General features: G+C 39.6%; 1 protein-coding gene across 1 annotated transcript in view; it reads left to right on the forward strand.

The window, feature by feature from the left end:
• Positions 1–24,150, forward strand: part of LOC140953928 (uncharacterized) — a 49,164-nt gene that overhangs the window by 5,256 nt on the left and 19,758 nt on the right. The window contains 24 exon segments of the mRNA XM_073403305.1: positions 3,295–3,623; positions 3,751–3,973; positions 4,703–4,741; positions 4,882–5,210; positions 5,338–5,560; positions 7,815–7,853; positions 7,994–8,322; positions 8,456–8,678; positions 9,026–9,052; positions 9,248–9,424; positions 10,052–10,380; positions 10,514–10,736; positions 11,306–11,332; positions 11,821–12,456; positions 14,411–14,440; positions 14,580–14,908; positions 15,036–15,258; positions 15,988–16,026; positions 16,167–16,495; positions 16,629–16,851; positions 17,421–17,447; positions 18,685–20,109; positions 21,329–21,964; positions 23,077–23,106. Of these exon segments, the coding sequence (XP_073259406.1) occupies positions 3,295–3,623; positions 3,751–3,973; positions 4,703–4,741; positions 4,882–5,210; positions 5,338–5,560; positions 7,815–7,853; positions 7,994–8,322; positions 8,456–8,678; positions 9,026–9,052; positions 9,248–9,424; positions 10,052–10,380; positions 10,514–10,736; positions 11,306–11,332; positions 11,821–12,456; positions 14,411–14,440; positions 14,580–14,908; positions 15,036–15,258; positions 15,988–16,026; positions 16,167–16,495; positions 16,629–16,851; positions 17,421–17,447; positions 18,685–20,109; positions 21,329–21,964; positions 23,077–23,106 (6,444 nt within the window).

Genomic DNA, 24,150 nt, shown 5'->3' on the forward strand with positions numbered 1-24,150 from the left:
GATTCACACTTACTGATATATTTTTTTATGTATTTCTTCTACTTCTATGAAAACTCAACATTATAAAGAACAGGTTGAATCTTGGTATGTTTGCAAATATAGTCGGAAAATGGGAAAGATGTATGTGACCTAGCAAAATTAATTACAAAGGGCCGTCAAACTCTTTAGATAAATATGTAGAACAAGGCAAACACGGAAACAATGGAAAATTGTTTCTTTTTCACATGTCACCTAAACATTCAGCTAGTGTATTTTTTAGGCAATTTTTTTTGCATTAACAGAATTTGGAAACACAACAGAAGTTTAGAACTGGTAACCTGAGAAAACAGTCGACATTTCGTAACGTCACTACTGGTTTCCCCGCGAAATGACGTCTGTGAAACGAACGAAGAAATTCTATATTGATGACGTGCCACTACCCAGGCTTGGGTTTAACGAAAATTTTCTTTGGGCACGAACGATTAAAAGGGAAAAGAAAACGAGAGACAAAAAGTTTAAGGGGCTTATCTAGAACTTTTGCCTGAAGGATGCACAGTTTCTCAAGAACAAACACTAGCCGGCGTCTCTGATATCATTTTCTTTCGGGTGACTTTTGGTCTTAACACCGTGCTCGTTAGGTAGCTGTTACAGCTTTTATTTGTGGCAAAATCAGGAAAAAGGTCGCATTATTATCTTAAAGGGAAATAACATAGAGTAAATGCATTTCTTTTTAGTTATCCTTATTTTTCTCCTGTTTCTTTACTTCTTTTTTCTTCTTTTTTTTTCATTTTGTTGTTGTTGTTGTTGTTGTTGTTTTTATCTTCGAAATTATATTTTTCAGTTACGCGCCTGCATATTGGCGTACACCCCTGAGTTGGTGTCTCATATTACATATGTACACGAATGAAAACCTTTTAAAATCGATTGGATTGACTTGGTCAATACATGCGTGAAAAATGGAAAAAGGAAAAAAATGTTTAGAAAAACCGGTTCCGTTTCATCCCAAAATAACTGAATAAAAGAACGGGCAGTTATATGGTTTCTTGATAATTTTCATTTTCTGTGCATTTCAGTTATCAGACATGGGGAGTGAATGGTAAGTCAAAGTCAAACACTCTATTACATTGAAGTTTGCATTAGTTATTGCTAGCTATAATAAGTAATTCTGATTTAAAGTTTTAGTTAGCACATGCGGCTAAATTATTCAAATTGGTTTTCAACTAAAAAATGGTAGGAATGTCCTTTGTCGATGTCATCTTTCACATGAATGTCACATTTGGAGGATCCTAGCTTGGTGTCTAGAAGACTATATCGAACCTTTTCAACTTTATCAAAGCCTGGAATTTCTGGCAACATACACTTTGTTTAAAATATAACGTTGCAGTAATATCTGCTGGTGACACATAAGTGTTTACCCTTATTTTCCTGGAAATGTCACAATACAATGTGGCAGCGAATCATTTCGCCTCTAGTATATAATTATTGCCGGGTTGTAGATAGATAATCCTCAGATATAACCGAATGTTAAATTTTTTTCTGCCTAAACAGCTCTTTATTTCTCCCTTTTAGGGCGTTCAATACAACGACGAGGTATGGCTTTGTTAGAGTCCTGATTAACCAGTCCTATTTCATGTTACGATCATAAAATCATGATAATCTTTGAACAATCATAATAATATGATTGTCATCACTACTAATGATGATGATAAATAAGTCTGAATACATTTAACAGAAACTCATCTGTTTGTAATATAGTGCCATGGCTCGTCATCAACATGTGAACGATCCTCCCTGCCCCGTTGAAAAATACATCCCATGTTCGCTGTTTTTTTACTGTAAACGGAAGGTCCACATGAGACTCTGGATAGAAAAAGTCAGGCAAAAAAAGTCGGTGGTCCTAGTTTTAGACTGTGTTTGGCCAAAGGCACTAAGTCTGGGGTTTCGAGTGTTACACCTTACGAAAAAAATCACGGTGCAGCTATTAGATACAAATAAAGGGGTTCCTGCGTAGCGTTTATGCGTGTTACAAGTGGGAAGGTGGTAAGTTAAACGCTGATAATCGCAAATAAAACTCCGACGTTTCGGCAATGCTGCCTTCATCAGGGAAAATATGTGAGTTCGTTATAGCGAAAATTTGAAAATTTGAAAATGCGCGCGTAAAAACAAGCGAGTGTGCGCGCGCGCAAGTCACGTGAAGGAGAAATCTTGACTGAGTCCACGCGGCGCGAGGGTGCCAAAATTATGAATAAAGCGCATTTCCTGGCGTCTTCTTTTGTCTTGCTCCGGTGGACCAGCACTAATCACGGCTACTTGCATGTCCTCCAGCTGGTGGTCCACTCCCGCAAAATGGGCAGGCACCGGGGGGCCACTTTCTTCTTAATGACGTCCAAACGGTGCTCCCGAAAACGGTCGCCAAGTCTACGGCCCGTCTCTCCTATGTAAACGACCCCAGGGCATCTGCGGCACGAAATTCAAAAGATCAGCTGGCTGGTGATACACGTAAAAAACCCTTAGATTTTGATCTGCCCCTGTGTAGTGGTAATGCGGTCAGAGGAGTTAATGAAAGAACAGGTCCGGCAGTCACGTCTGTGACAAGGAGAATTGCCAATCTGACGTTGGAGAACCTGCGGTAAGGAGCTATGAACGAGAAGATCTTTTTGGTTTTTAGTGCGACAGAAGGCTTTAAGCGGCAGTCTGTGAAATGTGACCTTGGTGCTTTCGTCATCCCGTAGAATGGTATAATTTCGCAGTAGGATATTAAAGACGGCGATGTTCTTAGGATGGTATGTAATGACCAGTGGGGGTCAGTCGGCCGCAGTGCAGTTACTACCCAGGATGGTGACTAATAGGTCAGCCCTCTGTTTTTCTTCTGCTTGGAGACGTTCTCTTGTAATTAGGCCATGGGGATAAGCCGGTGCAACTATTCCCGCCACTGAGGACAATGCTGATGCTGATGCCCGGCCGTTTTGTAATTTCGACCTAATCGTTCACTGGAAAACCTAAAACGAAAATGATCGTTAAAGGGGCTGTATCAATTTTCCAAAGAAGATGTTCATAAAAAAAAAACTCGTCAGTCGATCTTTACCTGCATGACTTCATGACTTGCCTAATGTTAATTCGATAAGCATCACATACCACCTCTGGTAAACTTACACTGAAGATAAAATTAAAGACAATTGGAAAAGACCAAGGTATCCTACCTACTGCTGTGTCCAGTCCCCAGACAGCATATAGTAGAAAGGGAAAGTTATCTTTATTCTGTCTTGCCTTCTTTTCACCGTTATACTAATGAATTGATTTCGTTTCATTACCCAGCTTGCCGTGCCCCGGTTGATATAGCGTTCATTATCGATGGTTCAGGAAGTATTGAGCAGTATGGCAGAGGGAACTTCCGTCGATGTCTCAACTTCGTAAAAGCCATTGTCAGGGGATTTAATACCGACAATGGACAAACTCGGGTCGGAGTCGTCTTGTTCTCGTCCAGGCCTCGGCTGATCTTCGGCTTTAGACGATATCGTCGAAAGAATCAACTTCTTACAGCAATCAGCCGCATGCGCTACCCCAGGGGAGGAACTAAAACCGGATATGCCATGCGTTATACTTACTACCGTGTGTTCAGATATGCAAGAAGAGGAGTTCGGAAGGTATTTCTTCAGACCTTTATTATTACCTTTGTTTTTGGAAAATTGTGAATCTGTTCACCAGGCAAATCAAAGTGCCCCAAGCCAGAATCCTAAAAGTATTTAAACACTTTGTGATTTTACTTTTTAGGTTGTTATAGTTATGACTGATGGTCGTTCGTATGATAGCGTTGTTGGTTCTGCTCGTTTATTTCGTGGAAAGAACATCAAATGTTACGCGGTGGGAATTGGCCGTAAATTTAACAGAAGACAGCTGCTACAGATCGCAGGCGGAGACAGGCGCCACGTGTTGACGGCAGGATTTAGGAATCTACGATCCATCGCAGGAACTATTGGGCGACGAGCATGTAAAGGTACAAACATCAGTAATAGAAAGCTATCAATTTTTCAGAATTTAAATTTAATTATCTGTTTTCACTTGCTCATACTTGGGAAAACACGTATAAATTAAAATTAGGCAAATTTATTTACTAATAAAGGTTGCAGATATAAAGCCCCTTTTCCATACTACCATCTTTTTTACATTAGCTAATGATTTTCCTGCTCCTCTATCAAGTTCAATTTTAGAGACATCTCTTTGTACGGTATTTTGGAAAGAAGACCAAGTTGACCCTGGGCATCAAATGATCCTGTAATCGTTAAGTTTGGTTCACTGTGTTCTCTCTAAAGACAAAATTACGTCGTGTGTTTAATTTAACGTTTTCGTTCAGTAGGTCTTTGAATATATTTGGTGCAGATTATACAGAGTATTAAATTAAGGACACAAAGGTGTCTACTGAAAGTTGTTCCTTTTCTTAACTGTTAAAGATGACTTAGAGTAAAAAAAATCAAAACTTTTCCGTGGAGGGAGTTGCCAACACTTAATTTTATTCAATAGAAGTCAAAGTGAATTGACATTTCTTAGATGACCTTTGAGACATTTCAGCTAGATAAAAGCTGTTTGTTTAGTCTAAGGATTTAAAACGTCCTTTACTTGACGTTTAGGCTCTACAGATAAATTCTGGAGAACCAACTATCGACAACAACCAAACATATTAGTGTCCCAAAAGACACATTATAATAGTACTTTTATTTTATTTTAGGGGCACGCCCCGTTCGCCCTGTTCGTCCACCAGCACAAGGTAATGTTCAAGAGACTTAAACATTTTCAGCCTCGTCCCAATAAGAAGTCACTTTTCAAAAGTGCATATCATCATGCAGAAGTATCATTATTAAATACCAAAGAAGGTCGGCCAACTATTTCTTTTCTTTACTTTACCAGGTTGCCGTGCCCGGGTTGATATAGCGTTTATCATCGATGGCTCAGGAAGTATTGAGCAGTATGGCAGAGGGAACTTCCGTCGATGTCTCAACTTCGTAAAAGCCATTATCAGGGGATTTAATACCGACAATGGACAAACTCGGGTCGGAGTCGTCTTGTTCTCGTCCAGGCCTCGGCTGATCTTCGGCTTTAGACGATATCGTCGAAAGAATCAACTTCTTAGAGCAATCAGCCGCATACGCTACCCCAGGGGAGGAACGAAAACCGGATATGCCATGCGTTATACTTACTATCGTGTGTTCAGATATGCAAGAAGAGGAGTTCGGAAGGTATTTCTTCAGACCTTTATTATTACCTTTGTTTTTGGAAAATTGTGAATCTGTTCACCAGGCAAATCAAAGTGCCCCAAGCCAGAATCCTAAAAGTATTTAAACACTTTGTGATTTTACTTTTTAGGTTGTTATAGTTATGACTGATGGTCGTTCGTATGATAGCGTTGTTGGTTCTGCTCGTTTATTTCGTGGAAAGAACATCAAATGTTACGCGGTGGGAATTGGCCGTAAATTTAACAGAAGACAGCTGCTACAGATCGCAGGCGGAGACAGGCGCCACGTGTTGACGGCAGGATTTAGGAATCTACGATCCATCGCAGGAACTATTGGACGGCGAGCATGTAAAGGTACAAACATCAGTAATAGAAAGCTATCAATTTTTCGAAATTTTAAATTTAATTATCTGTTTTCACTTGCTCATACTTGGGAAAACACGTATAAATTAAAATTAGGCAAATTTATTTACTAATAAAGGTTGCAGATATAAAGCCCCTTTTCCATACTACCATTTTTTTTACATTAGCTAATGATTTTCCTGCCCCTCTGTCAAGTTCAATTTTACAGACATCTCTTTGTACGGTATTTTGGAAAGAAGACCAAGTTGACCCTGGGCATCAAATGATCATGTAATTGTTAAGTTTGGTGTGCTTTGTTCTCTTTAAAGACAAAATTACGCTGTGTGTTTAATTTAACGTTTTCGTTCAGTAGGACTTTGAATATATTTGGTGCAGAGTATATAGAGTATTAAATTAAGGACACAAAGGTGTCTACTAAAAGTTGTTCCTTTTCTAAACTGTTAAAGATGACTTAGAGTAAAAAAAAGTGAAAACTTTTCCGTGGAGGGAGTTGCCAACAACGAATTAGTATGTAAGAACTTCAGGCCGGTTAGTAATCTGCCTATGGTCTCCAAATCAGCTGAGAAGGCAGTTGTGGGTCAACTTTTCCGGCATTGCTCTGATAGTGCTCCTCTTCCAGTTCATCAGTCATCCTATCGTCAGTTTTATTCAACTGAGACGGCTCTTCTTAAAGTCCAGAGTGATATACTCTCCAACATGGACAATCAGGAAGTAACTCTTCTTGTTCTTTTAGATCTTAGTGCCGCTTTCGACACTGTCGATCATAACATCCTGATTAACATCCTGGAATCAGATTTTGGAATTTGCGATGATGTTCTGAAGTGGTTTAGATTATATTTGGCTGGAAGGGTACAACGTGTAATTGTTAATCAGCAGTCCTCCAAGACTTTCAATTTAAATTATTGTGTTCCTCAGGGGAACTGTTTGGGATCTTTCCTTTTTTTATTATCTGCATCAAGGCTGTTTGAGGTTGTTAAGAAGCACCTTCCATCAGTTCATGGGTACGCTGATGATACTCAGTTGTACGTGTCGTTTCGTCCAGATTCCTTTGGTGCTCAAGATCAAGCGATTAAGGTTATTGAGAACTGCATAGCTGATGTTAGGGCTTGGGTAGTCTCACACAGGCTGATGTTTAATGATTCAAAGACAGAATTTCTAATCATCGGTTCGTCGCAGCAGTTATCGAAGGTTACCATGGCTTCAATTAAAGTTGGTGACTGTGACATTCAACCCCTTAAGCATGTTAGAAATCTTGGCACATGGTTTGATAACCATATGTCTATGAATACTCATATAGGAAAGGTGTGTAGTAAGGCATTTAGGGGGCTTTATAATATTAGGCAAATTAGGAAATATCTGTCTGCTGAATCAACAAAGTGTTTAATTCATGCGTTTGTTACATCTCATTTAGATTATTGCAACGCTCTATTGTATAAGCTTCCGCAATATCAATATGACCGACTTCAAAAAGTTCTTAATGCGGTGGCTGGGGTTACAGGCTTAATTCCTAAGTTTGCCCATATTACTCCGGTACTTAGGCAACTTCATTGGTTGCCAGTGAATTTTAGGGTAGAATTTAAGATTGCGCTTTTAGTTTTTAAAACGTTGAACGGCCTGGCGCCACAATATATATCTGAACTACTTGTTGTAAAGCCTAGAACTAGATACAGCCTGAGGTCTGATTCTGAAACATTGCTTGTAATTCCTAAGATGACACGGAAGACTTTTGGCGATCGAGCCTTTTTCCATGCTGGACCAACAGTATGGAATGCTTTGCCATCTAGCCTTAGAAACTGTAGGAACATTGACTCTTTTAAAGTACAGTTGAAGACTTATCTTTTTAAGAAAGCTTTTAATTTGTAATTTTATATTCTTATTACTATTATTATTTCTGTCCATTTATTTTATATATATATTTATTTTCTTGTACTTATTGTAAAGCGCTTTAGAATATTTTAATAGTTAAAGCGCTATATTAAATGTAATAAATTGTTATTATTATTATTATTATTATTATAACACTTAATTTTATTCAATAGAAGTCAAAGTGAATTGACATTTGTTAGATGACCTTGGAGAACATTTAATCTAGAAAAAAGCGATTTGTTTAGCCTAAGGATTTGAAACGTCCTTTGTGTGACTTTTGGGCTCTACAGATAAATTCTGGGAAATCAACTACCGACATCTACCATACATATTAGTGTCCCAAAAGACACATTATAATAGTATTTTTACTTTATTTTAGGAGCACGCCCCGTTCGCCCTGTTCGTCCACCAGCACAAGGTAATGTTCAAGAGACTTAAACATTTTCAGCCTCGTCCCAATAAGAAGTCACTTTTCAAAAGTGCATATCATCATGCAGAAGTATCATTATTAAATACCAAAGAAGGTCGGCCAACTATTTCTTTTCTTTACTTTACCAGGTTGCCGTGCCCGGGTTGATATAGCGTTTATCATCGATGGCTCAGGAAGTATTGAGCAGTATGGCAGAGGGAACTTTCGTCGATGTCTCAACTTCGTAAAAGCCATTGTCAGGGGATTTAATACCGACAATGGACAAACTCGGGTCGGAGTCGTCTTGTTCTCGTTCAGGCCTCGGCTGATCTTCGGCTTTAGACGATATCGTCGAAAGAATCAACTTCTTACAGCAATCAGCCGCATACGCTACCCCAGGGGAGGAACTAAAACCGGATATGCCATGCGTTATACTTACTATCGTGTGTTCAGATATGCAAGAAGAGGAGTTCGAAAGGTATTTCTTTGGACCTTTATTATTACCTTTGTTTTTGGAAAATTGTGTAGATAAATCTGTTCACCCGGCAAGTCAAAGTGCCCCATGCCAGAATCGTAAAAGTATTTAAACACATTGTGACTTTACTTTTTAGGTTGTTATAGTTATGACTGATGGTCGTTCGTATGACAGCGTTGTTGGTCCTGCTCGTTTATTTCGTGGAAAGAACATCAAATGTTATGCGGTGGGAATTGGACGTAAATTTAACAGAAGACAGCTGTTACAGATTGCAGGCGACGACAGGCGCCACGTGTTGACGGCAGGATTTAGGAACCTACGATCCATCGCAGGAACTATTGGACGACGAGCATGTAAAGGTACAGCTAAACTGACCGTCGTAACATGTGTATAAATGACAGCGTAAATAACACACGATGAAGCTTAGGCAGTGGAAGATTTTTTAAGATTTATCCAGGAAAACATATCCATTGACGAACTCTAAAGAAAACGATGACTTTATTATTACATTGAATATGCCTTATTGTGATAGCGAGGAATCTTCTGTGTCCCTCACAGAATCTATTTATATTTACAGACTGCTAGGAGCACGGGTGACGTATCAGTTACTGACTCGTACAAGTTTTACAAAATAACCCATTGTAACGTTTCTTATTGAATACATAATCGCGCCCTTATGTCAGTCGCATCTTTATTCTTTTTTTAGGAACACGCCCTGTTCGACCAAGACAAGGTAAAAAAGTTGTGATTATGATGGTATTATATCAGAATTTGGTGATGAGTGGACATTAACAAAGTCAATCTTGGAAACAAAACTTGCAGTATTTTTATTTTGCTGGTTTGATCGAGCTCTTACCGCCAAAAACAGATCTTGCGCCGAAAATGGCTTTAAACGTTTGTGCGTTTCTTCTTTGTTCTTTTCCAACAGGAGGGCGCTCTATTTGTAACCTTCCCAAAGCCACTGGTCCTTGTCGAGCAGCCATTCAGAGGTGGTATTTTAACCGGGCAAAAGGGATCTGCGAGAGATTTATTTATGGCGGTTGTCGTGGAAACGCGAATAATTTCCGGACCAGAAGGGAGTGTGAACGGAGATGCGCTGGTAGAGGTAAGTGTATACATTCCATATACTCTGAAGCTCACGCATCAACATGATATGTTGAAGGCTTAGCCTTCTGCGCAGTACGAAATAGAAAATACAAGACAGACTTACCTTGACCTTTTCCAGGTATCTTTGCTTCATCAGAGTTTTCCAAATGTATCTTTTTCTGCTTTGCAAGCGTGTTGTGCCCGAGTGTCGTTATTTATATAAGAAATTTGACCCAAACAAAGAAGGAATCCAACTCCACCTGAACGAAGCGAATATTTAGGACTGGATGTCATTGGCCAAAAGCCGAAGATTGAATGATTTACGCCACAATGCGTTCGGCGTCATATCTTCAAATTAAATCCTTTCCGCTAAACTGAACGTTAAATACATTGGTGAAGGCAACCTTCGACATCACCTTTGCTACTGCCAACTAAAACACATGCAAGTAATGAAACCATCTTTCATTTTGTTTCAGGGGCACGCACTGTTCGGCCACCAGCACAAGGTAATTTTCATGAGTATTTTAAACATCAAGCCTTGAAGCAGTAAGAAATCACTTTTCAATAGTGTATATCATCATGCAGAAGTATCATTATTAAATACCAAAGAAGGTCGGCCAACTATTTCTTTTCTTTACTTTGCCAGGTTGCCGTGCCCGAGTTGATATAGCGTTCATCATCGATGGCTCAGGAAGTATTGAGCAGTATGGCAGAGGGAACTTTCGTCGATGTCTCAACTTCGTAAAAGCCATTGTCAGGGGATTTAATACCGACAATGGACAAACTCGGGTCGGAGTCGTCTTGTTCTCGTCCAAGCCTCGGCTGATCTTCGGCTTTAGACGATATCGTCGAAAGAATCAACTTCTTACAGCAATCAGCCGCATACGCTACCCCAGGGGAGGAACTAAAACCGGATATGCCATGCGTTATACTTACTACCGTGTGTTCAGATATGCAAGAAGAGGAGTTCGAAAGGTATTTCTTTGGACCTTTATTATTACCTTTGTTTTTAGAAAATTGTGTAGATAAATCTGTTCACCAGGCAAATCAAAGTGCCTTATTCCAGAATCCTAAAAGTATTTAAACACATTGTGATTTTACTTTTCAGGTTGTTATAGTTATGACTGATGGTCGTTCGTATGACAGCGTTGTTGGTTCTGCTCGTTTATTTCGTGGAAAGAACATCAAATGTTACGCGGTGGGAATTGGCCGTAAATTTAACAGAAGACAGCTGCTACAGATAGCGGGCGGGGACAGGCGCCACGTGTTGACGGCAGGATTTAGGAATCTACGATCCATCGCAGGAACTATTGGACGACGAGCATGTAAAGGTACAGCTCAACTTACCGTAGCAACATGCGCACAAATGACTGATTACTTAATAGATGGTGTAGCCTTTAGGAAAATATATCCATAGACGGGCTCTTTTAAACAACAAGAATGGCTTTAGCAGGACACACCAACGACATCACGCGTCTTCATAGCCAAACATCGCGGATTAAGTGTCAGACGACCAATAACATCACGACTTTTTTGACCAATCAGATCCACAACCGGTGTTTAATACCATCAACTGAAGTGATACAACTCACTTTGACTTTGAAGATGACCACCTCACAGGTTGTGGAAACGTCATTCACCGTCAACAACAGTCATATTCTGGACTAAAATTACCCGGACGATCATACTTAACCTACTTAGTTCCATCTTTGTCGTGATTTGCAGCGTGGAGTGTCTTGTCTCCTTCACAAAATCTATTTATACTTAACACCTTTGCGGGGAAGGGCATGTGTCGATACCTATCACTGAGTCACAAATATGTTGAAATAACCCATTGTGTCCTGTCTTATTCAATTCAAATTGCGTTTTAAATGTCAGTTGTTTCTTAATTTTTTCTCAGGTACACGCCCTGTTCCACCAAGATTAGGTAATGATTGTAATTATCACTGATCATGATTCTGTCAGAATATAAGAATGACTTGAGGTTAACAACATAAATCTTGACAATAAAACTTTCAGCACTTTCAGCTTGCTGTTCTGCCTTGACCGGGATGAGTTACTATTACTTGATTTGTTTTACACACATACACCTTAAATTTTAGATCAGTTGCATAATACGAATCTTTGCAAACTGAATTGTAAAGCTGACGTGTTTAGGATAGGTGGTTACACCTTTATCTAAAGCCGCTCTGTTGGAAAAGAAAGTTTGCATATATGTAGTATATAAAGTACTGGTATTCTCTCAGCCAAAGGATACCGATCGTTGAATGTCAAGAAATTTAGTTTGTTTTTGGCTAAACATCCGTTTAGGAATTAATGTTTCGTCATGCAGTAGGCTTCTCCTTCATGGTAATTGACCTGTCGAGATTTATAACTCAAATTACTTAATATCAACTGAATCCACTTTCGTTTCAGGACGTGTACGTGCTACAGCTGTATACCCTTTGACGTCACGAACGCGTGGTCGGGATATCAGCCGTTTCAGAAATCCACCAGGAATTGTCAGAAACGTTAGATTTGCTCCAGGTCCAGATGGAAAACCTAGAGGCTCTTATTATTTCCTTGGACGGTCCTACAGTTATATTCAATTTCCAAATCGAGGAAGGTTGGACACAAGAGGATCCATCACACTCTTGGCGTGGATCTACCATCAGGGCCACGCGGGGCCTATCTTTAACTATATGCCAAATGGCTGGGGAGTACACTTCTGGATGGTTACACCTACAATGCTGTTTGCACGGTTTACGCGTCGGAGGGGACACCGTTTTACAAAGGCGGTGACCAGCAGACGAGTACGACCTAGACAATGGCAGTTTGTTGGTGCAGTTTACAATCAGCGAACAGGACGCGCCAAGTTGTTTGTCAATAATAGGTTCACTACCAATAAGTATATTGGTCGAATAAGATTGGCTACTAACTACCCCGTTAGGATGGGAGCTCGGATTGGAGATAAAAGGTATTTCCGGGGACGAATCTCCTGTATGCAAGTATTTTCTCGAGCTCTTACCGCCAGGCAGATCTTGCGCCGAAAGTGGAAGTGCGCTAGAAGAGGTAATTGCTTAAATATTTCATTTATTTTATCATCGGATATAGCAGCAAGTAGTAAATATAATAATAATAATGTAACACGGGACAGTACTTCAACTGAATAACTAGTGGCCATCAAATTACAATAGAGATTCGGTTCTAGTGTTGAAAAATCTTTTATTTATCATCTAGCATATCATAGGACCTGTCTTGTAATGATTTTCTTGCTCCTTCAAGTAGCATAGGGTGCACCGGTTACTCCTCTTTTTTGCGCAGGAATCTCATTAGCGTGCGCAGGAATACATTAACTTGGTGACGTCATAGGCTATTGTCTTAATCTCGTGAATAAAAGGTGCGCAGGAATACATTAACTAGGTGACGTCATAGGCTATTGTCTTGATCTCATGAATAAAATGCAAAATTTTTTTAACCCTGTTTCCCTCCACCACCACCACCAACGCCACATTTCTATTGTTTTCTCTCCACCACCACTGCCACATTTCCATTGTTTCCTCTCCACCACCACCGCCACATTTCCATTGTTTTCTCTCCTCCCACTCCTCCTCCTCCTGCTCGTGTCCCTGCTCAATTTTTTTTCCCTCCACCACAATTTTAATATTTTCCCTCATTTTTATTGTTTTCCCTCCTTTACCTCCTCCTCCTCATTTTAATTGTTTTCCCTCCTCCTCCTCCTCCTTTTCCTCATTGTAATTGTTTTCCCTCCTTCTCCTCCTCATTTTAATTGTTTTCTCTCCTCCTCCTCCTCATTTTAATTGTTTCGCCCCCTCCTCCTTCTCCTCCTCCTGCACCACCACCTCCTCCTCATTTCTATTGTACAGTTTTCCCTCGAAAAGGCCAAAAGACCAAAGTCAGGCCTTTTCGAGGCTAAAAGGCTAAAATCAGAACATCACATTTGAGTTTAGCCTTATAGGCATCATTTTGGTCTTTTGGTCTTTTCGAGGGAAAACTGTATAATAGAAATGAGGAGCAGGAGGAGGAGGGGAAACAGTTAGAATGAGGAGGAGAAGGAGGGAAAACAATTAAAATGAGGAGGAGGAGGAGGAGGAGGAGTAGGTGGAGGAGGTGGAGGAGGGAAAACAATAAAAATGAGGGAAAATATTAAAATTGCGGTGGAGGGAAGAAAAAAGGAGGGAAACGAGCAGGAGGAGGAAGAGGAGGAGGGAAAACAATGGAAATGTGGCGGTGGTGGTGGAGAGAAAACAATAGAAATGTGGCGTTGGTGGTGGTGGTGGAGGGAAACGGGGTAAAAAAATTTTGCATTTTATTCTTGAGGTCAAGACAATAGCCTATGACGTCACCTATTTAATGTATTCCTGCGCATCTTTTATTCATGAGATCAAGACAATAGCCTATGACGTCACCTAGCTAATGTATTCCTGCGCACGCTAATGAGATTCCTGCGCAAAAAAGAGGAGTAACCGGTGCGCCCTATACTCCTCCTTCATCAAAGACTTGTTTTGTTTAAAGACCGCTTTTAGGGGTAGATAGGAGACTAAGTAGAGTTAAAAAGGCATCAACTGATTATCGATTTGCTTAGTGTTATTCTTCTTGCTGAAGAGCGAATGCCGTCTATATAATTAAAGATTTGAAGAAGCGTTTTTCGTCCAGTAGTTCTTTAAATCTATTCATTACAATAAATAAATAACTACGAACAGTTTGAACGGCGACGCAAGGATGAGTAGGAAACGTTTCTCATCTGCCAAATATGACCCGAAAAAAAAAGATTCAAAATTTTCATGAGGGAGCGAATGCTTAAGACTGAATTTCATTCGCTAGAAATCGAAGTTTCCAATGTCAAAGTTCCTGTTTTTTAGGCCTAAGGCTGCGAAGCGTTCCTTTATCCGATTTGTTTGGCTCTAAAGATAAATTCTGTTGATCCAGTTACAGTTACAGACATCAACCATACATCGCTCCACTACAACACATGATAATAGTTTCCTTCATATTTTCATTTCAGGGATACGCCCAGTTCGACCACCAGTACGAGGTAATGTTCTTGAGTCTAACAGATATGGAGATTGATGCAGTAATAAGCTACGTTTGGCAAATGGGTATCATGATGCACAAGTATCATTATTAAATACCAAAGAAGGTCGGCCAACTATTTCTTTTCTTTACTTTGCCAGGTTGCCGTGCCCGGGTTGATATAGCGTTCATCATCGATGGCTCAGGAAGTATTGAGCAGTATGGCAGAGGGAACTTTCGTCGATGTCTCAACTTCGTAAAAGCCATTGTCAGGGGATTTAATACCGACAATGGACAAACTCGGGTCGGAGTCGTCTTGTTCTCGTCCAGGCCTCGGCTGATCTTCGGCTTTAGACGATATCGTCGAAAGAATCAACTTCTTACAGCAATCAGCCGCATACGCTACCCCAGGGGAGGAACTAAAACCGGATATGCCATGCGTTATACTTACTACCGTGTGTTCAGATATGCAAGAAGAGGAGTTCGGAAGGTGTTTCTTCAGACCTTTATTATTACCTTTGTTTTTGGAAAATTGTGAATCTGTTCACCAGGCAAATCAAAGTGCCCCATGCCAGAATCCTAAAAGTATATAAACACATTGTGATTTTACTTTTTAGGTTGTTATAGTTATGACTGATGGTCGTTCGTATGATAGCGTTGTTGGTTCTGCTCGTTTATTTCGTGGAAAGAACATAAAATGTTACGCGGTGGGAATTGGCCGTAAATTTAACAGAAGACAGCTGCTACAGATCGCAGGCGGAGACAGGCGCCACGTGTTGACGGCAGGATTTAGGAATCTACGATCCATCGCAGGAACTATTGGACGACGAGCATGTAAAGGTACAAACATCAGTAATAGAAAGCTATCAATTTTTCAAAATTTTTAATTTAATTATCTGTTTTCACTTGCTCATACTTGGGAAAACACGTATAAATTAAAATTAGGCAAATTTATTTACTAATAAAGGTTGCAGATATAAAACCCCTTTTCCATACTACCATCTTTTTTACATTAGCTAATGATTTTCCTGCTCCTCTATCAAGTTCAATTTTAGAGACATCTCTTTGTACGGTATTTTGGAAAGAAGACCAAGTTGACCCTGGGCATCAAATGATCCTGTAATCGTTAAGTTTGGTTCACTGTGTTCTCTCTAAAGACAAAATTACGTCGTGTGTTTAATTTAACGTTTTCGTTCAGTAGGTCTTTGAATATATTTGGTGCAGAGTATAAAGGGTATTAAATTAAGGACACAAAGGTGTCTACTAATAGTTCCTTTTCTAAACTTATAAAAGATGACTTAGAGGAAAAAAAAAAAAAAACTTTTCCGTGGAGGGAGTTGCCAACACTTAATTTTATTCAATAGAAGTCAAAGTGAATTGACATTTGTTAGATGACCTTTGAGACATTTCAGCTAGATAAAAGCTCTTTGTTTAGTCTAAGGATTTAAAACGTCTTTTACTTGACGTTTAGGCTCTACAGATAAATTCTGGAAAACCAACTATCGACAACAACCAAACATATTAGTGTCCCAAAAGACACATTATAATAGTACTTTTATTTTATTTTAGGGGCACGCCCCGTTCGCCCTGTTCGTCCACCAGCACAAGGTAATGTTCAAGAGACTTAAACATTTTCACCCTCGTCCCAATAAGAAGTCACTTTTCAAAAGTGCATATCATCATGCAGAAGTATCATTATTAAATACCAAAGAAGGTCGGCCAACTATTTCTTTTCTTTACTTTACCAGGTTGCCGTGCCCGAGTTGATATAGCGTTTATCATCGATGGCTCAGGAAGTATTGAGCAGTATGGCAGAGGGAACTTCCGTCGATGTCTCAACTTCGTAAAAGCCATTGTCAGGGGATTTAATACCGACAATGGACAAACTCGGGTCGGAGTCGTCTTGTTCTCGTCCAGGCCTCGGCTGATCTTCGGCTTTAAACGTTATCGTCGAAAGAATCAACTCCTCACAGCAATCAACCGCATACGCTACCCCAGGGGAGGAACTAAAACCGGATATGCCATGCGTTATACTTACTATCGTGTGTTCAGATATGCAAGAAGAGGAGTTCGAAAGGTATTTCTTTGGACCTTTATTATTACCTTTGTTTTTGGAAAATTGTGTAGATAAATCTGTTCACCAGGCAAATCAAAGTGCCTCATGCCAGAATCCTAAAAGTATTTAAACACATTGTGACTTAACTTTTTAGGTTGTTATAGTTATGACTGATGGTCGTTCGTATGACAGCGTTGTTGGTTCTGCTCGTTTATTTCGTGGAAAGAACATAAAATGTTACGCGGTGGGAATTGGCCGTAAATTTAACAGAAGACAGCTGCTACAGATAGCAGGCGGCGACAGGCGCCACGTGTTGACAGCAGGATTTAGGAATCTACGATCCATCGCAGGAACTATTGGACGACGAGCGTGTAAAGGTACAGCGCAACTTACCGTAGCAACATGCGCACAAATGACTGATTACTTAATAGATGGTGTAGCCTTTAGGAAAATATATCCATAGACGGGCTCTTTTAAACAACAAGAATGGCTTTAGCAGGACACACCAACGACATCACGCGTCTTCATAGCCAAACATCGCGGATTAAGTGTCAGACGACCAATAACATCACGACTTTTTTGACCAATCAGATCCACAACCGGTGTTTAATACCATCAACTGACGTGATACAACTCACTTTGACTTTGAAGATGACCACCTCACAGGTTGTGGAAACGTCATTCACCGTCAACAACAGTCATATTCTGGACTAAAATTACCCGGACGATCATACTTAACCTACTTAGTTCCATCTTTGTCGTGATTTGCAGCGTGGAGTGTCTTGTCTCCTTCACAAAATCTATTTATACTTAACACCTTTGCGGGGAAGGGCATGTGTCGATACCTATCACTGAGTCACAAATATGTTGAAATAACCCATTGTGTCCTGTCTTATTCAATTCAAATTGCGTTTTAAATGTCAGTTGTTTCTTAATTTTTTCTCAGGTACACGCCCTGTTCCACCAAGATTAGGTAATGATTGTAATTATCACTGATCATGATTCTGTCAGAATATATGAATGACTTGAGGTTAACAACATAAATCTTGACAATAAAACTTTCAGCACTTTCAGCTTGCTGTTCTGCCTTGACCGGGATGAGTTACTATTACTTGGTTTGTTTTACACACATACACCTTAAATTTTAGATCAGTTGCATAATACGAATCTTTGCAAACTGAATTATAAAGCTGACGTGTTTAGGATAGGTGGTTACACCTTTATCTAAAGCCGCTCTGTTGGAAAAGAAAGTTTGCATATATGTAGTATATAAAGTACTGGTATTCTCTCAGCCAAAGGATACCGATCGTTGAATGTCAAGAAATTTAGTTTGTTTTTGGCTAAACATCCGTTTAGGAATTAAAGTTTCGTCATGCAGTAGGCTTCTCCTTCATGGTAATTGATCTGTCGAGATTTATAACTCAAATTTCTTAATATCAACTGAATCTACTTTGCATTCTTGCTTTTTCCACTTCGTTGAACTCTTTGGATTTCCACGCTTCTTGCGTCGTGGAAGCCCAGTTCGCGTTCTAAGAAATCTCTTAGGGTTTCTTCGACATCTTCGGGTTCATCGGAGGAGCCATCTTTTATGTTCATAAACCTGATGTTCTCTCTTCTGGAGTAAGCTTCTAGGTAGAGATTTTTTGCTGTAAGTTCGTTTGATAACTCTTTACTCGCCTCTGCCTTTTGTGTTAAATCAGTGATTGCAGCTTGGTGATTTTTTAGCTCAGTCGATATTTCAGATAACTGTGAGCTCGCGAAATTTCCATTTTCTTTAAGATCGTTAATGTCTTTCTCCGCAGTTTGTCTGAAATTTTCCAATACTGCTGTACGCTCTTCTAGGCAGTTGAGCTTTGTCTCGATGCTTTTAACAGATGATTCTATCACGTCGAGCTTTTTTAAACGCTCAAGGATTTCTTCAAGCTTTTTTGCCATGTTTGCTGTCATATCTAGCGCGGTTAGGATTGTGTCTTCTTCGGCTATTTCTCCGTCGGTCGAGATGGATTTTCGAGATCTTTTGTTGTCAGGTGAAGAGGCTGTTTCATAATTGTATTACGGGGACAAATTTACAAATTTACTATTCTTTTTTTGTTGCGGCTAGTCACCCCTTAGAGATGTAAAGCGACCACCCAGCAAGAAAACATTTTAACTTTGTCTTTATGTTTTTTTTCGATTTGGGTGAAAATTATCAGTTTCTTCTTTCTTCACAGCAACAAAAGAAATGGAACTTACAATTGGTTCAATTAATGCTAGGGGATTAGGAGACAGAAGCAAGCGACGGGAATTCTTTAATTGGCTGCGGAAAAAACAAATGGCCATATATTTTATTCAAGAAGCTCATTGTACCGAAAATAATATGCATGACTGGCGAGCTGAATGGGGTTATCAGGCCCTTTTCAGTTGCTGCTCTAGCAAAAAGGCAGGCGTTATCATATTGTTTAACAACACTTTCACCTTTCAAATTTCGCGAACATACTGCGACCCTGGGGGACGCTATATAATCTGTGACTTGATTACAAATGGGAAACACTTAACCTTGGCAAATATATATGCTCCAAACAACGACGACCCAACTTTTTTTACCTCGGTCTTTGAGCGGTTAGCAGATTTTAAGTGCGATGAGGTAATAATTGGCGGGGACTATAATTTAGTTTTGGATGTTGAGAAAGATAAAAAAGGTGGCCTTGCAAAAACCCACAAAAAATCGTTGGAAGTCATAAATAGCTATTCCGAAGACTTAGACCTTATTGATGTCTGGAGAATACAAAACCCTGAACAACGACGATTTACATGGAGACAAAAGAACCCCGAAATACAATGCAGACTTGACTTTTTTCTCGTAAGTCAATGCACATCTTGCAACTCAATCAACACAGATATAGTCCCTGGTTATAAGACAGATCATTCATTGGTCACGTTGCAAATTTCGACGCATAATACCATGAGAGGACGGGGCTTCTGGAAACTAAATACCTCATTCCTAAAGGACGAAGAATATATAAAGAAAATACAATCCATTATAACTCAAACTAAAGATGAATATGCACTGGATAATACTGTCGATCCAAACTTACTGTGGGAAATGATAAAAATGAAAATTAGAGAGACATCAATTGAGTTTGGCAGAATAAATAAGAGAAAAATGTTTCAAAAACAAGATGATATAGAAAAGACAATCAAAATCCTGGAGGAGCAGACCGCCAACATTGATGCCACTGACTGCCAAAATGTATGGTCAGAGTTAGAAAAGAAAAGACGGGAACTTGAAACCATAATCGAATACCAGACAAAAGGGGCTATTCTAAGATCTAAATCGCGATGGTACAATGAGGGCGAAAAAAACACTAAATACTTTCTAAACTTAGAGAAGAGACACTGCAAACAAGGAACAATTACCCAACTGAAAGTTAATGACAAAGACTTAATCCAATCCGACAGGGAAATCTTACACGAGTGCGAGACCTTTTATAAAAATCTCTACAGTTCAAAAGTACAAGTTAACGATTACCCGGAAGTTTTCTTTCCACCTGCACGAGAAGTGTTAAGTGAAGAAAGAAAACAGCATTGTGAGGGTCTTTTAACTTCTAAAGAGTGTTTGGAAGCATTAAACGGTATGGCCACGGAAAAAACACCTGGTACTGATGGCCTGCCGTGTGAATTTTATAAAGTTTTTTGGAAAGACGTAGGCGAAACACTAACAGAGGCCCTAAACTTTTCTTACCAAACAGGAAAACTCGCTGTATCACAAAGGCGAGGAATTGTCAAGCTTATATCGAAGGAGGACGCAGATCCCAACCTGATTAAAAACTGGCGCCCATAGCAAATAAAAGTGAAAAACCCACATCTTGTATAGACAAATGGCATAAAGACATCCACTCTTCAACCGATAAAAATGCTGACTGGAGAAACGTTTTTCAAGTAGCAAACACTTGTACAACGAGCTCAAAACTAATTGATTTTAATTTCAGATTTTTACACAGACGTTTACCAACTAACAGCTATCTGCAAAAAATAGGAGTTAAAGAGGACGGAAAATGTACTTTTTCCCATGACGAGAAAGAGGATTTGATGCATCTATTTTGGAAATGCCAAAAAACCAAAAACTTTTGTGATAATTTCTCGATATGGCTTCAGTCGTGCCAGATCCTCCAACCAGGCAGTTACTTAGACATGACTGCCGCTTTGGGCCTAACGCCAGACAGCTCTTCCTTTAAGCTCCATATAAACTTCTGTTGTCTTATAGCTAAGAACTTTATCTGGATATGCAGATCAAAAGAATGTTTCCCAATTCACAACAATTTCTTGTTTTATCTGAGACATATATACCATTTAGAAAATAAGACACCGCGCAATACAAAACAATGGAAACCTTTCTTTTCCTCGCTGGGTCTTGTCTTCTAACTCCAAAAACATAAATTAGTGCACCTACTATGAGTATTTATATTACTTTCACCACAAAGAAAGGAAAAAAAAATGTAAAAATTAATTATAGATTATACTAAGTACAGTAATATATGGAATTACCATTGCTGTAACGTATTTTAATATTTGTAAGTATATTGCCATGTAAGTGTGTAAATTCGCTATTTGGTTTTTTTTTTGTTACGTTATTTGTTACGATGATTTGTTTAGGATCTAAAGCAACCCCGTTGGAAAAGAAAGCCATACATTCAGCTTTGTCCGTCAATTGATGACGATCGTCGAATGCCAAGACATTTAGTTTGTTATCGACAAAACTTCTGTTTAGGAAGTTAAAGTTTCATCATGCAATAGGCTTCTGCTTCCTGGTATAATCTGTTTCGGTATTTTGAACTGAAATTACTTATCAACTTATTAAATCCACTTTCGTTTCAGGACGTGTACGTGCTATAGCTGTATACCCTTTGACGTCACGAACGCGTGGTCGGGATATCAGCCGTTTCAGAAATCCACCAGGAATTGTCAGAAACGTTAGATTTGCTCCAGGTCCAGATGGAAAACCTAGAGGCTCTTATTATTTCCTTGGACGGTCCTACAGTTATATTCAATTTCCAAATCGAGGAAGGTTGGACACAAGAGGATCCATCACACTCTTGGCGTGGATCTACCATCAGGGCCACGCGGGGCCTATCTTTAACTATATGCCAAATGGCTGGGGAGTACACTTCTGGATGGTTACACCTACAATGCTGTTTGCACGGTTTACGCGTCGGAGGGGACGCCGTTTTACAAAGGCGGTGACCAGCAGACGAGTACGACCTAGACAATGGCAGTTTGTTGGTGCAGTTTACAATCAGCGAACAGGACGCGCCAAGTTGTTTGTCAATAATAGGTTCACTACCAATAAGTATATTGGTCGAATAAGATTGGCTACTAATTACCCCGTCAGGATGGGAGCTCGGATTGGAGATAAAAGGTATTTTCGGGGACGAATCTCCTGTATGCAAGTATTTTCTCGAGCTCTTACCGCCAGGCAGATCTTGCGCCGAAAGTGGACGTGCTCCAGAAGAGGTAATTGCTTAAATATTTCATTTATTTTATCATCGGATATAGCAGCAAGTAGTAAATATAATAATAATAATAATGTAACACGGGACAGTACTTCAACTGAATAACTAGTGGCCATCAAATTACAATAGAGATTCGGTTCTAGTGTTGAAAAATCTTTTATTTATCATCTGGCATATCATAGGACCTGTCTTGTAATGATTTTCTTGCTCCTTCAAGTAGCATAGGGTGCACCGGTTACTCCTCTTTTTTGCGCAGGAATCTCATTAGCGTGCGCAGGAATACATTAACTAGGTGACGTCATAGGCTATTGTCTCGATCTCATGAATAAAAGGTGCGCAGAAATACATTAAGAAAACAATAGAAATGTGGCGTTGGTGGTGGTGGTGGAGGGAAACGGGGTAAAAAAATTTTGCATTTTATTCTTGAGGTCAAGACAATAGCCTATGACGTCACCTATTTAATGTATTCCTGCGCACCTTTTATTCATGAGATCAAGACAATAGCCTATGACGTCACCTAGCTAATGTATTCCTGCGCACGCTAATGAGATTCCTGCGCAAAAAAGAGGAGTAACCGGTGCGCCCTATACTCCTCCTTCATCAAAGACCTGTTTTGTTTAAAGACCGCTTTTAGGGGTAGATAGGAGACTAAGTAGAGTTAAAAAGGCATCAACTGATTATCGATTTGCTTAGTGTTATTCTTCTTGCTGAAGAGCGAATGCCGTCTATATAATTAAAGATTTGAAGAAGCGTTTTTCGTCCAGTAGTTCTTTAAATCTATTCATTACAATAAATAAATAACTACGAACAGTTTGAACGGCGACGCAAGGATGAGTAGAAAACGTTTCTCATCTGCCAAATATGACCCGAAAAAAAAAGATTCAAAATTTTCATGAGGGAGCGAATGCTTAAGACTGAATTTCATTCGCTAGAAATCGAAGTTTCCAATGTCAAAGTTCCTGTTTTTTAGGCCTAAGGCTGCGAAGCGTTCCTTTATCCGATTTGTTTGGCTCTAAAGATAAATTCTGTTGATCCAGTTACAGTTACAGACATCAACCATACATCGCTCCACTACAACACATGATAATAGTTTCCTTCATATTTTCATTTCAGGGATACGCCCAGTTCGACCACCAGTACGAGGTAATGTTCTTGAGTCTAACAGATATGGAGATTGATGCAGTAATAAGCTACGTTTGGCAAATGGGTATCATGATACACAAGTATCATTATTAAATACCAAAGAAGGTCGGCCAACTATTCTTTTCTTTACTTTGCCAGGTTGCCGTGCCCGGGTTGATATAGCGTTCATCATCGATGGCTCAGGAAGTATTGAGCAGTATGGCAGAGGGAATTTTCGTCGATGTCTCAACTTCGTAAAAGCCATTGTCAGGGGATTTAATACCGACAATGGACAAACTCGGGTCGGAGTCGTCTTGTTCTCGTCCAGGCCTCGGCTTATCTTCGGTTTTAGACGATATCGTCGAAAGAATCAACTTCTTAGAGCAATCAGCCGCATACGCTACCCCAGGGGAGGAACTAAAACCGGATATGCCATGCGTTATACTTACTACCGTGTGTTCAGATATGCAAGAAGAGGAGTTCGAAAGGTATTTCTTTGGACCTTTATTATTACCTTTGTTTTTAGAAAATTGTGTAGATAAATCTGTTCACCAAGGTTAGTGCAAAATGCCAGCATCCGAAAACTAATTAAACACATTTTGATTTTACTTTTTAGGTTGTTATAGTTATGACTGATGGTCGTTCGTATGACAGCGTTGTTGGTTCTGCTCGTTTATTTCGCGGAAAGAACATCAAATGTTACGCGGTTGGAATTGGTCGTAAATTCAACAGAAGACAGCTGCTACAGATAGCAGGCGGGGACAGGCGCCACGTGTTGACGGCAGGATTTAGGAATCTACGATCCATCGCAGGAACTATTGGACGACGAGCATGTAAAGGTACAGCTAAACTGACAGTACCATCATGGGTACAAATGATTGTTTATTTAATAGATGGTGAAGTTCTTAGGGAAATAGACGGACACTTTGAACAACGATAACTTTATCGGCAGAACATTTTATATATTTTTGTTGTGATTTGTAGCGTGGAATATATTGTGGCTTTCACAAAATCTTACTTTACACTTACAATCTTTGGTAGGAAGACATGTGTCGATACCTATTA

Source organism: Porites lutea, chromosome 12 (genome assembly GCF_958299795.1).
Source record: "Porites lutea chromosome 12, jaPorLute2.1, whole genome shotgun sequence".
Taxonomy (NCBI): domain Eukaryota; kingdom Metazoa; phylum Cnidaria; class Anthozoa; order Scleractinia; family Poritidae; genus Porites; species Porites lutea.